This window comes from Hipposideros armiger, unplaced genomic scaffold, assembly GCF_001890085.2.
Source record: "Hipposideros armiger isolate ML-2016 unplaced genomic scaffold, ASM189008v1 scaffold_93, whole genome shotgun sequence".
NCBI lineage: Eukaryota > Metazoa > Chordata > Mammalia > Chiroptera > Hipposideridae > Hipposideros > Hipposideros armiger.
Window position 1 is genome coordinate 1,236,353 of NW_017731443.1, and position 13,951 is coordinate 1,250,303.

A 13,951-nucleotide genomic window follows, 5' to 3' on the forward strand; every position below is an offset into this window, starting at 1 on the left:
GCAATGATGGTGCCAACTTGGGCCAGTGAGTTGACGTCCTCCACAACTAGACTGAAGAAAATGACAGCAACTTGTCTGTTCCCCTTCCCCCAATTCCCCAGCACTGTTCTCATCCCCCCAATTCCCCAATAAAAATCTTAAAAAAAAAGGGGATAAGTGTGGGGTGGGAGAGCATTAAAGGTGACTGAACAGCACGTGAAGACCCGTGTGGAGGGGAGTGATCTGATTACTGAACCATCAGATGTGGCTCAGAGGCAGTGAGCATGAGGGAGAAGGCAACTGGAAGCGAAGTTATTGACCCGTGGGCCAGACCATGCACACCTGATGGACCATGGGTTGGGTGGTCATATTCAAAGGGCATTAGGAAGCTATTGCAGGACTCCAGCGAGGGTGTGAGGCGCTTTGGGAGCGGCGTTTGGGAGACAGAGTAGACGGGAGTTGCTGCGGTGACATAGGATGACTCTTGGGATTCTGACTTGAGTAATAGGATGGATGCTGGTGCCACCTACCAAGACTGGGGAGGGTTGAGGAAACCCGTCTTGGCCATATGAGGTTTGAGATGTCTCTAAGGGTTCGAGTCAAGTAAATGGCTAAAAATAATAGTCTGGAGTTGGGAGGGAGCTCTGACCTTTGGCTTCCTCCTCAGTAAAAAGGAAGCAGCAGCTGAATTGACATCCTAGGGCCACTCTAAGGATTCAGTGAAATATAAACCCTGCGGAGCACTCAGCAGCAGTCTGGCTGAAAGAAAATGCCCATAGGTGACAGTGAGAGGGCTATTCATGCCATCAGTCCTTGGACACAACAGTGGGTGATGAAAGAACTGCAAATAATGGATGCAGAGGGGATTGCTCACTCCTGAGTGTGGCTGTGCTCAGTGACGGCCTTCCCCAGAGCACAGGAAGGAAAGGGGCTGTACCTGGGCCAGTCAACATCACTAGATCCAGGTGAGTCAGGTGACATCATCAGGATGTCATGTTGATGTATGATGCGCCGACAAATCCCAGTCGAGGGGCAGTCTACAAAATACCTGACCAGTGCTCCTCAGAACTATCAGTTATCAAAAATGGGGAAAGTCTGAGAACATGTCAGGGCCCAGAGGACGGAACATTGTGTGGTGTCCTGGCTGAGGTTCTGGAATGGAGAAAAGGCTGGAGGGGAAGACGGAGGAATCTGAGTCAAACATGAGCTTTAGTTCATAATAACGTGTCCGGTGGGTGACCGGTTAGCTTAGTTGGTTAGAGCGTGGTGCTGATAACACCAAGGTTGCCGGTTCGATCCCCGCATGGGCCACTGTGAGCTGCACCCTCCTTAAAAAAACAAAGTCAACTATGCCATTGTAGCATGAAAGCAATGTGTCACCAATGACCACGGCTGTTCCCCAATTAAAAAAAAAATGTCCGTACTGGTGCATTAGTTATGATCACACTAATGTGACATGTCAACAATAGGGGCGACCCGGTGAAGGGTCGATAGCAACTTGTTCTACCCTGTAACTTTTCTGCAAATCTAAAACTATCCTAAAATAGTTTATTTAAATTGAAAATATAACAAGTCAGGAGTTGGTGTGTACGTTAGACAGGGTTTCTTCCACCTTCTGCACTAAAATGCCACCCCTTTGTCTTCGGAATGTTGCTGGTGGCCCCGTGGGCAGCTCTGCTTTTGTCCGGCAGCTACTCTCAGTGACTGGGTGGGCGAGCCCCGTGTAAATTTCCCACTCGAGTTGCCTTGTGTTCGGGGGCCTGGAAACCATCTTTACATGGCCCTCTTCCTCCTCTTTGCTCAGAGTAGGGGTCTGAGAGGCCTCTGAGAAAACTTGGGTGTTCTTTGGGCTGAGGAGGCTCACAGTGTCTGAGTGGCAAGTCTGCATTGGGGACCTCGTTCCAGCAGCAAGAGGGCTTTTCAGTCTGTCACAAACATGTATTGTGTGCCTATGATGAGGCAAGCGGTATCTCGGGGGCCAAGGACATAGCAGGAAAAGAGATTAATAAAGTTCCTGTTTTCTTGAGCTTACACTCAAGTGAGGAGAGACAAAGAATAACTAATGCCAAGGAGTGAGAAGTGCTAATAAGAAACACAAAGAAGGGGCCGGCCGAGTGGCGCGCTGGTTGAGTTGACTTGGGACACCAACTCTGAGCAGCAGGGCCCCGGTTCGGATCCCACATGAGGGCCAGTGATGCTGCATCCTCTACAGCTAAGATGGTGAACAACAGCTCCACCTGGAGCTGGGCTGCCGTGAGTCGCTGGTGACAGCGTAGGCTACAGTGGGGTGCTGTAAAGCTACAGTGAGCGGCCAGCAGCCAGCGTGAGTGACCGCCTCACCCGGGAAGAGCGCAATAATACCAACATGGGCCAGTGAGGTGACGTCCTCCACAACTAGACTGAAGAACAAAAGGACAGCAACTTGTCTGTTTCCCTTCTCCGATTCCCGAACGCTGTTCCCCTCCCCCAATTCCCCAAAATCTTAAAACAAAACAAAACACAAAGAAGTGGGAGAAAAGACAGGTGCTCGTTTAGACAGGTTGAGCAGGGAAGGCCTCTCTGAGGTGACACTTCAGCCAAGACTGGAACAAGGGAGCAAGCCACCTGGACCTAGGGGCAGGGGGAATGTCATGTGCAAAGGCCCTGAGGCGGGATGCACCCTGTGTGTCTGAGGTAGAGGTGGCCAGTGAGCGAGGGGAGAGTGAGATAATCGCACAGCCCTGGGGAGGTCAGATCAGGTAGGCCTGGCACGTGTTGACGAGGGCTTTGGATTATGTTCCTAGCGGGATAGGAAGCCATGGGACAGTTTAGATCAGCAACTTAACACAATCCGATGACTATTTTCAAAGGTTCTCTCTGGCTCTTGTGTGGAGAACAGACTACAGGAAGAGGAGGTGGAAGCAGATAATCAGGAGGCCACTGGAATATCCAGACAAGAGGGAGCAGCAGCGGTGACAGCGGGGAGGAGCTGCCGGACCCTGGGTCTGTCTTGAAGGGAAAGCCTCGAGGATGTGCGGGTGGATTGGACGTTGGCTCTGAAAGAGGAGTCAGGGGTGACTCCTTGTTTCTGCCTCAGCAACTAGAAAATGGAGGGAGGCATTTTTGCACAGGGAGCATTTCACATCACAGGGCTGAACGAGGGGAGAGGAGGCCAGAGGAGGAGCCCCGAGTTGCCCGGTATTTCGAGGCTGGGCAGACGAGGAGGGTACAGTAAGGGAGGCTGAGAAAGAGCAGCCAGTGAAGGGGGGGGGGGGGAGAGCGGTGTCTGCCTCGGGCCAAGTGGAGAAAGCGATTCTAGCAGGGAGTATGTCCGTCCAATGCTGCTGATGGGCCAAACGAGAAAATGCACCCTTGGATTTGGCAGCCCAGGTCATCGGTGACCTTGGTGAGGGAACTTTTGATGGGCTTGTGAGGAAAAAAGCTTGAAGGAGTGGAAGGAAGTGGAGGCAGGGAAAGCGAACAACTCTTATGAAGCATTTCTCTCTAAGGGGAGCAGGATCAGGGGAGTGGTTTTTGACCTGGGAGCTCTTACTGTGTGTGCGCGGGAAAGATCTGGTAGAGGAGTAGTGCAGGCGTGAAGCCCTGCAGGAGGGACGGAGTCTACGGTGGGAACAGGGAGGGCGTTGAGGCCCTGGAAGCAGGTTGTCTGGGATAAGTTCACCCCTCCTCCTTACTCTTTTCTCCCCATCACCTGCTCCCTTTTCTAGGTTCGGAGCTGGAACCTGAGAGGCAAAGAGCTGGGACCCAGACCTGCTTGCCCCTCACCCCTCCTGCTTGGGACTCCCACCAGCTCCCAGGTCCCCACAGCCTCTGCCCTGCGGGTGCCCTCCCGCTGCTGGCTCCTGGGAAGGCCTCTGGTGGGCAGTTCACTCTACCCCGAGGAACACTCACATTCTCTCCAGTCACCTCAGACACAGTTGGAGGAGTTTCCTCTCGCTGACCAGATTGTACATCTCGTTCTCTACCTAACATGCGCTTGCATTCTGGGACACTTTCGTAGACTTCACTGAACTGTCCCCTTTGGGAGGCGGGCACTAGTTCCATTTTCCAGGCTAAGAGTTTGCACAGGGCCACACCTTTGGGTCCCAGAGCCTCCCTCCATTAGGTCATCTGACCACAGGGCTTGGGGAGCTAGTGACAGCCTGCCCCACTTGGCCATCCACCCCTCTGTGGCTGTGTCCTGCAGGGTGAAAACACCAGCCCCCCACCCCATGCATTCTTCATGGAGGAGGCTTAGAGTGCAGGCCTGTTCTGAGAGCTTGTGGAGAACCAGGCATCAGGGAGCAGGGGCTAGGACTGTGCCATCTCTAAAGCTAAGGGCGGGCAGGAAAGCCAACTCAGTGATGGACCCCATCACCCCCTCCCCTCCCCCCTGGGCAGAGGCAGAGAACCCTTTGGCCTCAGACCTCACCAACTTCCAGAAACTATGGCAGGATGTCAGTCTAGGTGGTGGAGAGAAGCCAAGTTCTAATTTTCAATCAGAAGAGTGCCCCTGACATGTCACTGCCTTGGGAGGTGGGATTTGGGGATGGTAAGGCCCAGGGGAAAATGGGACTTGGGAGTGGGGATGGTGTTATCTCTGTTTCTGACTGCTTGCCTCCTACTGGGCAATAGATACACAGTTCAAACCTGTGTATCTATAAGAAAATAGAAATTTGCTTCTTTCCAGCCAGTTCCTAGTTGGTTTGGAGCGGAGTTGGCTGCACTGTGCACAGGGGCAGGGGTTGGACAGATCTTGTGTCACCATGAGGCACAGAAGCCCAAGGCTTGCTAGTTGGTAAGAAATCACCAGTTTATTGAATGAAAAATCCAGCATCCACTCAGTCTCCTCCCTCCTGCAAGGAGGGCAGCAAAGCCCAGGAGGTGCTCTGGACAGCAGGGCTGAGCTATGGGTAAGAACTGGGGGTTTGGGGGCGGTATGGAGAATGAGAAAGATAACTTTTCAAAATGAAGTTCTGTGCAAAAACTTCTAGAAGGGGTGACGGGGCAACGGTGAAGTCCTGAAGGTGCTGGCAGGGGAAGGAGGGCCGCTCAGCCTCTCCTAAGAAGGCTGATGGTTGAGGCTGAGGAGGGAGGGGCTCAGACCTCCAAGTCCATGGCAAGAGGGAGGGAATGGAGCCTGCTGGAGGGAGACCAGATTGGGAGGATGGGGTCTCTGCCCAGACCCGGGGCCCAGGAGAGGAGGGGAAGGACAGACCAAGGGAAGGGAGGCAAGTGGACACGGGTGGGAAGAGATGAGGGGCTGGGGGCCGCAGACAACACACTGGTGGAGGTCTGTCTCCTCTCTCTCCAGAGGCCAGATTTTTGGGAAGAGGCAGAGCTGTGCTGGGCGGAGGCGTGGGAGGCAGAGGGAGGAGAATAATCAACAAGGGGAGCCACAAGGACAGGGACCAGTGCCCAGGTGCGTCACATGAAACGACCAAGAGACTGGCCGTGTAGAGCCAGTGAAACGCTCACGACACATGTAACATCTACAGGGGACCTGGCGGTGGTGAGGAAGTCGTGCATGGGAGAGACCAGGAAGGCCCCTCCATCACAGAAATACACAGCATGGCCACAGGAACGCTGTTCCGGGGCGGGGGAGGGGTGGAAGCTGCCCCTGTGGACAGGAGGGGTCCTGTGGGCTCAGGCTGAGACATGTCCATCCAGCATCCGGGCTGTAAAAATGAGAGGGGGAGGGCTGGACTCCCCGCTGCAGGCCAGGATTCCTATTTCCAGGAAGGGAGCCGGTGCCATGGTGCCATGGTGCCACAGTGCCACGTGGGCAGAGAGTTTGTGAGAAGGAAGGACCAGAGGACTCAATTCCAGGAACTGGCGCCAGAAGGCAAAATCAACATGCCTCGGGCCTGGAGCAGGGCGGGGGTGGAAAAGGAGAGAAGGAGAGAGGGGGCTGCCCAGGGTGGGACTGAGCAGTGGGAAGGGGGGGCAGTGTCCCCAGTGGCAGTGTCCTTCAGGACTGGGCAGGGGGGCTGTAGGCCCCAGGGCCAGGAAAGGGGATGCTGGGCCCAGGCCTGCTGGCCTCCCCCTGCCTGCAGGCGGTGAGGCTGGTGGCAGTGCCAGGAGGGAGAGTGGCCAGAAGACAGTGCCCTCAGGTGGTCTTGCTGCCACTGAACAGTCCCACTGGAAAGTGCTTGACATGGGTGGGCCACTGGGCCGCCAGCTGGAAGAACTTGATGTCACTCCACTCGACTCCATCGATGGACACTGGGGGTGACGGGAAGGAGACGGCGTGACCAGGATTGCTAAGGCCATCTTCCCAGGGTTCCTTGGGGGGCATGGCCTCCCTGCCCCCACGGTCCCGTCCCCCCATCCCCACCCATGCCCACACCTCTCAGCATGGTCTGCTGCTGCTTGGCAGAGCAGATGAGACGACTGATGCCTTCGATGACTTGGCTCTTAGAATCTACCTCCTTTTCTCGAGGTTTCTTGCTTAGGAAGATGGTGGGAACTGGAAAGCAAGCAGGAGCTCCATCTGTCACAGCCCCTGGTAAAACAGCCACCCTCTCCTCCGCCACCCCACAGCTCCCTCTTCCCGTGGGAAGGGGAGGTGATTTGCAGAAAGCGCTCCTTCCTCCCCTGCTCCCAGGGTCTCCCTGTTCCTGCCCTGTCCCAGCACGGGTCCCCCACCCCCTGGGCCTCAAGATCTCCATCTGTGGAATGAGGACCTGGGGCCAGATGTTCTCTCAAGTCCCTTCCAGCTCGAATGTTCCAGGCAGCCAGTAGGGCTATGCCTGTGGCAGCTGGGAGGGTGGCTGCGCAGCAGTGTTTGTACCAGCTCTGCCCAGGGAGGCATTCCCTGTCTACTCCCGCTTGGCAAGAGGCACCAATAGAAGGGCACCATCCTCGGCCAGTCTCTGGGGGGCACTTGCAGGTTTTGGCTGCGGGCCTGGCACAGCCCTGCCCCAACCCCCCATCTCTGTGGAGCAGAGGCACGAACAGAAAGTGGCCCTGCTGCTTTGGGAGCGCTGCTCGAGGAGGGAGGCTCCAGCAGTTAGACAACCCCCTTCCTGACAGCTGGGGAAGTGGAGGCGCTGTGAGGGCCCTAGGTCACCCTAGCCTGCCACTGCAGGGGCACAGCCTGAAGTGACAGCAGCAAGCGCTGCCCCAGCACTTGCCTGCGTGTCGGGACTCCAGCCCCACTCTCCCAGAGCACAGGACCCAGGGCCATCCCAATTGAACTTCTGGAGCCTTAAGCCACCCCCCTTATCTGGAATGAGCTATATTCCCCTTAATTCTTAAAACACAACAGTGTCCTTTTGCTTATGAAGGCTTGAGTGGCCTGCAGGGTTGCGTGTGAACGCGCTGTTCCGTGGAGCTGTGGCATGGAGTCCCCGAGATGCTGACAGGGTCCCTCAGCAGGCAGGGACCAGTGACACACCAGGGACTTTAGTTTCGCCTGTTACAGAAGGAATGGCCTTGTCCTATAGGGTGAGGCAGGACCCCCGCAGGACCCCAGGCTGGACCCCAGGATACTTGCGCTGCTTCACCCTCATCCAAGATCTCCCAGAAGCAGATTCCGTTCTAGACCCCAAGACAGACCGGGGGCCTGGTGGCCCTGATCGTCCCTGGCCTCAGATGTCACTAACCTTTTTTGTTCTTCTCTTTGGTGACCACAGTCATTGCCATGGTGCCGGAAAGCTGCGCCTCCCCACCATGGGGCAGGCGGGAAACCTGAACTGAGCGGAAGACACTCTTGAGGGTGTTCTTGGAGCTGGCATCTCTCTTGTCACCTTCCCTCCTCCGCTCCCCAGGGTGGCCCAGCCAGTAGTCCACCTGAAGTCCAATCACGTCCCCATACGGACTGTTGGGGCTCCTGGGGAAGGGGAACAATAATGGAGGGTAGGCTCCACCCTCAGTTCCCAACTACATGACCAGATGGGGGATGAGTGGAGTGGGGACCCACAGGCTCTGGGAGGGGCAAGAGGAGGCTGCCGGCTAAAGGGCTCCAGGGTCCCTCTAGTTTCACAGAACTGGTTCATGTGGGACTGAGAGTCAGATGATCTGAGGACAAAGCCAGGTGAGGACAAAGACGCGAACCAGAGTAAAGCAACCAAATAAAAAGTCACAGGGAATGGCACAAACAGGAAAGGTGCTTTAGGAAGAAAGTGAGTGTGTGCGCACACACACCCAGCACGCAGAGCCTGGGCCCAACAGCCAGGGCCGGGGAGATGAAGTGGGGCAGAGGCGGCGGCTCGAACAGCCCCGGGAGACCTGATGGATGCTGACCTGCGGCTTCTCTTGTTTATGGCACTTCTAGCTCTGGGATAATTTTAGCTCCAATGGAAAAAAGAGCTGATGTTCTCTTGAAAGGAGGCGTCAGACACAATAGGTACATACGTAGGCTACAAAAGTCATCTGACATTTCTCTTTCTGCCTGGTTTTAGCAGTTCCATGAAATTTAAGCTTAAACTGGCTGGGAAAGGAGGTCGAGGTAAAAGATGGTCCCCAGACCCCCAGGAAGCCTGGAACTGGAGGGCACTGGGGCCACAGCTGGCTGTGTGGGGCCTTCTCCTTTCCTGGCATAGCCCTTGCAGACGGGAAATGAAAAGGGGGAGAGAGGGCGGGGAGGACAAAGGTTGGGATTTGAGCTCCAAGGCAGGCTTCTCACCACCAAGAACACTTCATGTTTTTCAGGGATCATGACAATGTCACTGGTGGTTCTGGAAAAGCTGACAGCCAGGGCCCACCCTCTTTGCTCTACAAGGACAATCATCAGAGGAAACAGAAAGAGGTGAAGGCAGCAGAAAGGGAGATGGAGGGGGTTTGGGGGTGAGAGCTCCTTTCTGTCCCTGCCCTGTCCCTTCCCTATGCCTGCTCCTCTCCCACCTCAGAGCCCATCCCTCTCCTCCTCAGGGGAGTGTTTGCTACGCCCTCTGTCTAGTCAGCCCTTCCCACCCCAGGCCTCAGCTGGACAGCGGTCTCCAGAGGGGCCTCCCTGACTACCTGATCTAAACTTTGGATGCTTTAGATCCTAAAAAAATTCCCTCTCCTCCATAACCACCCCCCGCTACTTTTCACAGCACCTCCTGCAATCTACAGTCAGAATTTCTGTGTTGCTTCAGCCCTGCCAGGGCCAGGAGCCTGAGCTCCAGGACAGGGTACTGCCCGTCTCATTCATGGAGACAGCTCCACTGTGTTGGAGGGCAGACTGGATGCATGACAGAGGACAGCAGTCCCACATGCCAGCATCAACACACACGCCCTTACTTATGCCTCTCAGCAAAACCGTGACCAGCTATTTCACCTCTACTTTCAGAGTTGAAAATGAAGCTTATTAACTTGTTCAAGGGACATTCTTTGCTTGACCCAACTTGAGTTAGGCTCCTGAGCCTTCTCTAGCCATCCCCCCCATATCTGATCACCCTGGATATCTGATCAAGATTCTCACCCCCCACCCCCAGGATGTCTGGTACCCTGGCCTGCCTCAGCCAGAATCCTCTTAGGTCAGTTTAGCCAGGAACCCTATTACCCCTGATATTTCCTCTCAGTAATTTTCCATCCACTGACCCCATACTGCTCCTTGGCTAGAAATCCCCATTTGCTTATGCCGTATTTGGAGTTGAGTCCCATTTCCCTCCTCCACTGCAAAATCCCATCACAGTGGTCCCTTCACCTAACACAATAGTCCCCACCTGGGATAAAGTTGCGCTTATTGTACTTTCTTTAGTGTCACTGATTATAACACAGAACCACAGCTCTAACCCACGTGTGTCTGACTCTCACGCCCACACTTTCTACAATGCTGGGCAGCCCTACAAGACATGCGCACAGCACTTTCTAGGCTACTAAGGGCCTCTCATTTAACCCCACACCTGTGTGGGACAGACAAGGCAGACAGCTGTTAGATGACTTGCCCGGATAGTGACCTAAGTGTCTGGATTCTAACTCCAGTGTTCTCACCACCGTCCTGCCCTCTAAACTCAGTGTGCTGTCACTGTCCCATGATGCTGCAGACAACGGTTCAGGTTCAGGGTCCTGATGGGAGACAGGTACGGTCACAGCCTTACCCCACAACAGCAAGGGCACTGCTCATGGACGGGGAGGAAGGCGGGGTGGCCGTGGCATCTCGACTCAGTCCCGAGCTGGAGGGCGGTGATGTGGAGGGCACAGTAAGGCTGACCACAGGTGAGTCGTCCCCATCGCCTGTCAGGGGATAAACACAGTTGGCCAGGGGAAGCCACTCCTGACCTGTTGGTGGCAAGGGGTAGAAGTGCCCCTCTGTCTCAGTGGCAGCCTGCTCTCCTCCGGGCCTTAAATGCCTGCCCACTGTTTCACCTGGGGAGTGAGAATGCCTACAGTTTTCCTGCTCAAACTCTGAATTAAGCCAAGACTCCCAAGTTGTCACCTTTTGGCCTGCTGGACTAGAGAGGAGGCCAGGAAGGCACCACCCTCCCTCCACAGGGGCCCCATGGGAAGCCTGTAGCGGAAGTCTCACCTGTAGCTGAAGGAGAGTCTTCAACCAGACCCACCTTCACCACCTGGAAGGGAAGAAGAGACACTGCATTAGGTCCTCTCACCAAAGCTGCGCCCGTTCTGATCCAACCGGAAGCAGATGGCTGGGAACAACGGTCATTATGACACATTATCTAAGCGGAAGCTTTTTAAATCTTTGCGAATCCAGAGCAGCCCAGATCTTTAAGAGATGTGAAAAAACCCAGTCCCAGAAAATGAGTTGGGGCATAGGAGACCTTGTGGCTCTTCCCTAGGGATAAGGGCAAGGCCATTCTGGAAGGCAGGAACCATTTCCATAGCCTGATCTCCTTTCTTCTAAGATTACAAGGTAGGAGGCCATCTTCCCACGTTGGAGAGAGAAATGAAGAACAATGTGAGAAAGCCAGTGGGTACGGGGGTGCTGGGAGGAGCTCTCCACATGCCTCCTTGTTGCACCAAGCCAAGGGGACAGGCAGCCATGCTGATACCTACTCCCTCCTTTCCAGACTCCCTGGAATCTGAAGGGATACCAGTGAGGAGGGGTACCCCCAAGGCAGTGGTGTTGATTCCAAAGAATTTTAGATGCCTCATAGAGAATTCTGGGAAGGATAGAGGGCGCCCCCCAGGGACCAGCAAAGAGCACAGCTAGAGAGACTTGGAACGTCACAGCTGTGGCTTGAAGTGACAGGTGAACTGGCAGGACCTGTGCCCAGCATCTGGCAGAGGAGTGGCAGAGCTGGAAGATGGACCCTGAGGGCTGGTGTGAAATGGAGAGAATGTGCAGATGGTCCCCTTAAGGCTTGCTGTTCAGAACACAATGCTGCTATTCACTGAAATTTGTCCCAAATTTTCTCCGCATCCTTATTTTAGATCCTGGAAAGTAACACATGGACACTCTGAGCTTCCTGGATACAACTCCCCTTGGTCCCCTAATATTGCATGAGGCTGCCAGCTCCTTTGTTTGTTTGAACTTAACATTTTTTGTCTCTCTCTTGGTTGTGATGCCAGAGTGGGCAGCGAGCCACAGCTCTACAAAGATACGAGTCAGACCTCCACCCATGCTACAGGCCACGATCTAGGGCACCCAACACAGCTACGGGAGCAGCCCCAGTGGCTAATGGGAACTGACTGCATAAGCCAGACCTCCCAGGAGGCTTTGTAAGGCACACATGAGAAGTGAATTTCCCTAGGCTCTGGCATCTCTCAATATCACTCAAGACATCCAGGATATGGGACGAGGTGCTGCGCTCCTTCCCTGCACATGCCCCTCCCCCCAGAAGCTGGGAGGGATCCTCAAGGAGATTATAGGAAAAGATTCAAGCTGGTCTGGAAGGGCAACTTGATTATCTCATACACAGAAATGTGAGTTTCGGCCAAACTCCCGCGGTGTGGTGTGGTGTGGAGTTAGGTCTGTTCCCTTAGGGCTCCCTCTCTTGGTCGCTCTGTCTTGTAGCCTAGCTACCGAAACAAAGACCAGTGCCACCTGACACCAAAGACATCCACGAGGTGTCCCCTTCATTTTCAAAATCCACTAGTATAGCGATTCTCCCTTGACTGAATAAAAAGGGAAAGGACCCTTCTTCTCAGTGGTCTATCTGCCCCAAAAGATAGAAAGAACCTATTCTCACACTTTTCTCCAGAACGTCACCTATCATTATTTGTGAGGCAGCCTTCTTTTCCCTGGAGCCTGCAGAGCTGTGCTCTGGACATCACTTCCAGGGCCCAGGCACAGGCTCGGAGCCTGGGGTAATGAACAGGAGAAACCAGTGATGACCTGGGGATGGGTCAAGATTGGGAAAGGAGGACATTGACAGGAGCAGCTCAGTACATGGCCTCACCCAGCGTTTCTCCACTTCAGCATTACGGACATCTGGGGCCAGATCCTTCTCTGTGGGGGGGAGGGGGAGAGGGGGGGAAGGGAGGTGGGGGGCATTCTGCACATGGCAGGATGTTTAGCAGCTTCCCTGGTCTCTACCCACTAGATGCCAGTAGCACCCCCACATCCAGCTGTGACAACTAAAAGTGTCTCCAGACATTGCCAGATGCGCCTCCAGATGAGAACCAATGTCTAGATAAGTCTTTTACGCGTGTGCGTGTGTGTGTGTGTGTGTGTGTGTGTGTGGCGGGGGGAGGACGGGAAGGCCAGGAGAATGGGTGCGGCCCAGAGGGGAGGGGAGTCAGTACTCACGCCAATGAAGGGGATAAACTTCTGATACGAGTCTTCATCAGGGCTGTTGGGAGAGACAGGAAAGCTTTACAGTTAGTAGGTGAGACTGTGTGGAGAGCTGGGGACATAAGTTTTTCATGTTTTATTATGGCTTTAAGGGAGTCCAGACACTAAATGACATCTTTCCATCACATTTCGGGGTGGCATGAGGAGCCACAAAATAGAGGCAAAAGACCGGATTCTGCACAGTGCACCCCCGGCTCCCATGTCTGAACCTGGGATGGGCTTTTCTGTACTGAGGGCGCCCAGGCAGGTGCAGAGGCCCAGGGCAAGGGAGGGAGAGCCTAGATGGAAGGTGATAAAAGCACTGCCTCTCTCTGTCTCCCACATTCTCCTAGGTCTCCACACAGGGAAACAGGGTAGGGAGGAAAATGTGGAAAAGTAAAGAATACTCGAGACTGACCCAGCCCTCCACCCCACCTAGTTTTAAGAAATCCCCTCTACACCTGAAACTAAAAAAAAAAAGAAAAAGAAATCCCCCCAAGTCAAACTCACAACTTATGCCGGCAGGTCAGCATGGCTTCGGCTACAGGAAGCTGGTGTGTCACGCCCGCCCCATTGACATACTGCATCACGCGCCCCACAACGTCCAGTTGCTCTGCAGAAAAGCCAGGGGTTACCTGCTGATTGAGTTCAGCAGGCAAACCCAACAACCCGCTTAGAGAGCCCCCTTCTTGAGACCCATGGAAGACCTAAGAGTGGAGGCAGAGAAAGGGCTCGAAAGAGCTGTTGGTTTTGAATCCGCGCATCATGAACCAAAGCGCCGTTCGCTCCCTGTCAATCATTTCTGGCAGTTCCTCATTGCCCTGCTCGTTCCTGGGCTACCCATGCCCCGGCCTCTGTCTTTGCTCTACACCAACCTCAGAACCTGGGGGGACCCCCAGTCCACCAATCTGTGCCCATCACTTTCTTCAAGGTGTGAGGGAGCACTTACCACCCCTAAGCCCCGCTCCAATCCCTGCCAAGAACTCTGTATTTCAGGAGGGCATGACCGGTGCAGTGTTATTCATCACTAATAGATCACTTAGGAACTAGTCTCTGCTTCTAACTGCATAACTATTAACAGGTGTGCCTCCCCAGCACCCCTCATGGCCCTCTTTATTTCTAGATGTACAGGAGCAGAGTCAACAGCAGAGACCAAAAGCGTCTGAGTGGAGGGCCTGCACTTACTGGGCCTCCTCTTAAACACTGAACGAGTGAACACGTCAGGCTGGCAGAGTGGCGCGTTGGTTAAGAACTCGCTTGAGGGGCCGGCCGAGTGGCTCAGTTGGTTAAGAGCTCGCTCAAGAGTTTGAGCTCTGAGCAACAGCGGTT

At 54.5% G+C, this 13,951-nt stretch overlaps 1 protein-coding gene across 2 annotated transcripts in view; it reads right to left on the minus strand.

Annotated features, from left to right (window-relative positions):
- Nucleotides 1-4,750: 4,750 nt before the first annotated feature.
- The window catches only part of PACS1 (phosphofurin acidic cluster sorting protein 1), a 137,667-nt gene continuing 128,466 nt past the window's right edge, over nucleotides 4,751-13,951 (minus strand). For both annotated transcript variants that reach the window (XM_019645405.1, XM_019645406.1), the window contains exons 18-24: nucleotides 13,133-13,235; nucleotides 12,599-12,641; nucleotides 10,415-10,457; nucleotides 9,987-10,122; nucleotides 7,566-7,792; nucleotides 6,308-6,427; nucleotides 4,751-6,183 (exon numbers count right to left, since the gene is read on the minus strand). In XM_019645405.1, the coding sequence (XP_019500950.1) occupies nucleotides 6,068-6,183; nucleotides 6,308-6,427; nucleotides 7,566-7,792; nucleotides 9,987-10,122; nucleotides 10,415-10,457; nucleotides 12,599-12,641; nucleotides 13,133-13,235 (788 nt within the window). In that variant the 3' untranslated portion in view covers nucleotides 4,751-6,067. The remainder of the gene's footprint in view (nucleotides 6,184-6,307; nucleotides 6,428-7,565; nucleotides 7,793-9,986; nucleotides 10,123-10,414; nucleotides 10,458-12,598; nucleotides 12,642-13,132; nucleotides 13,236-13,951) is intronic.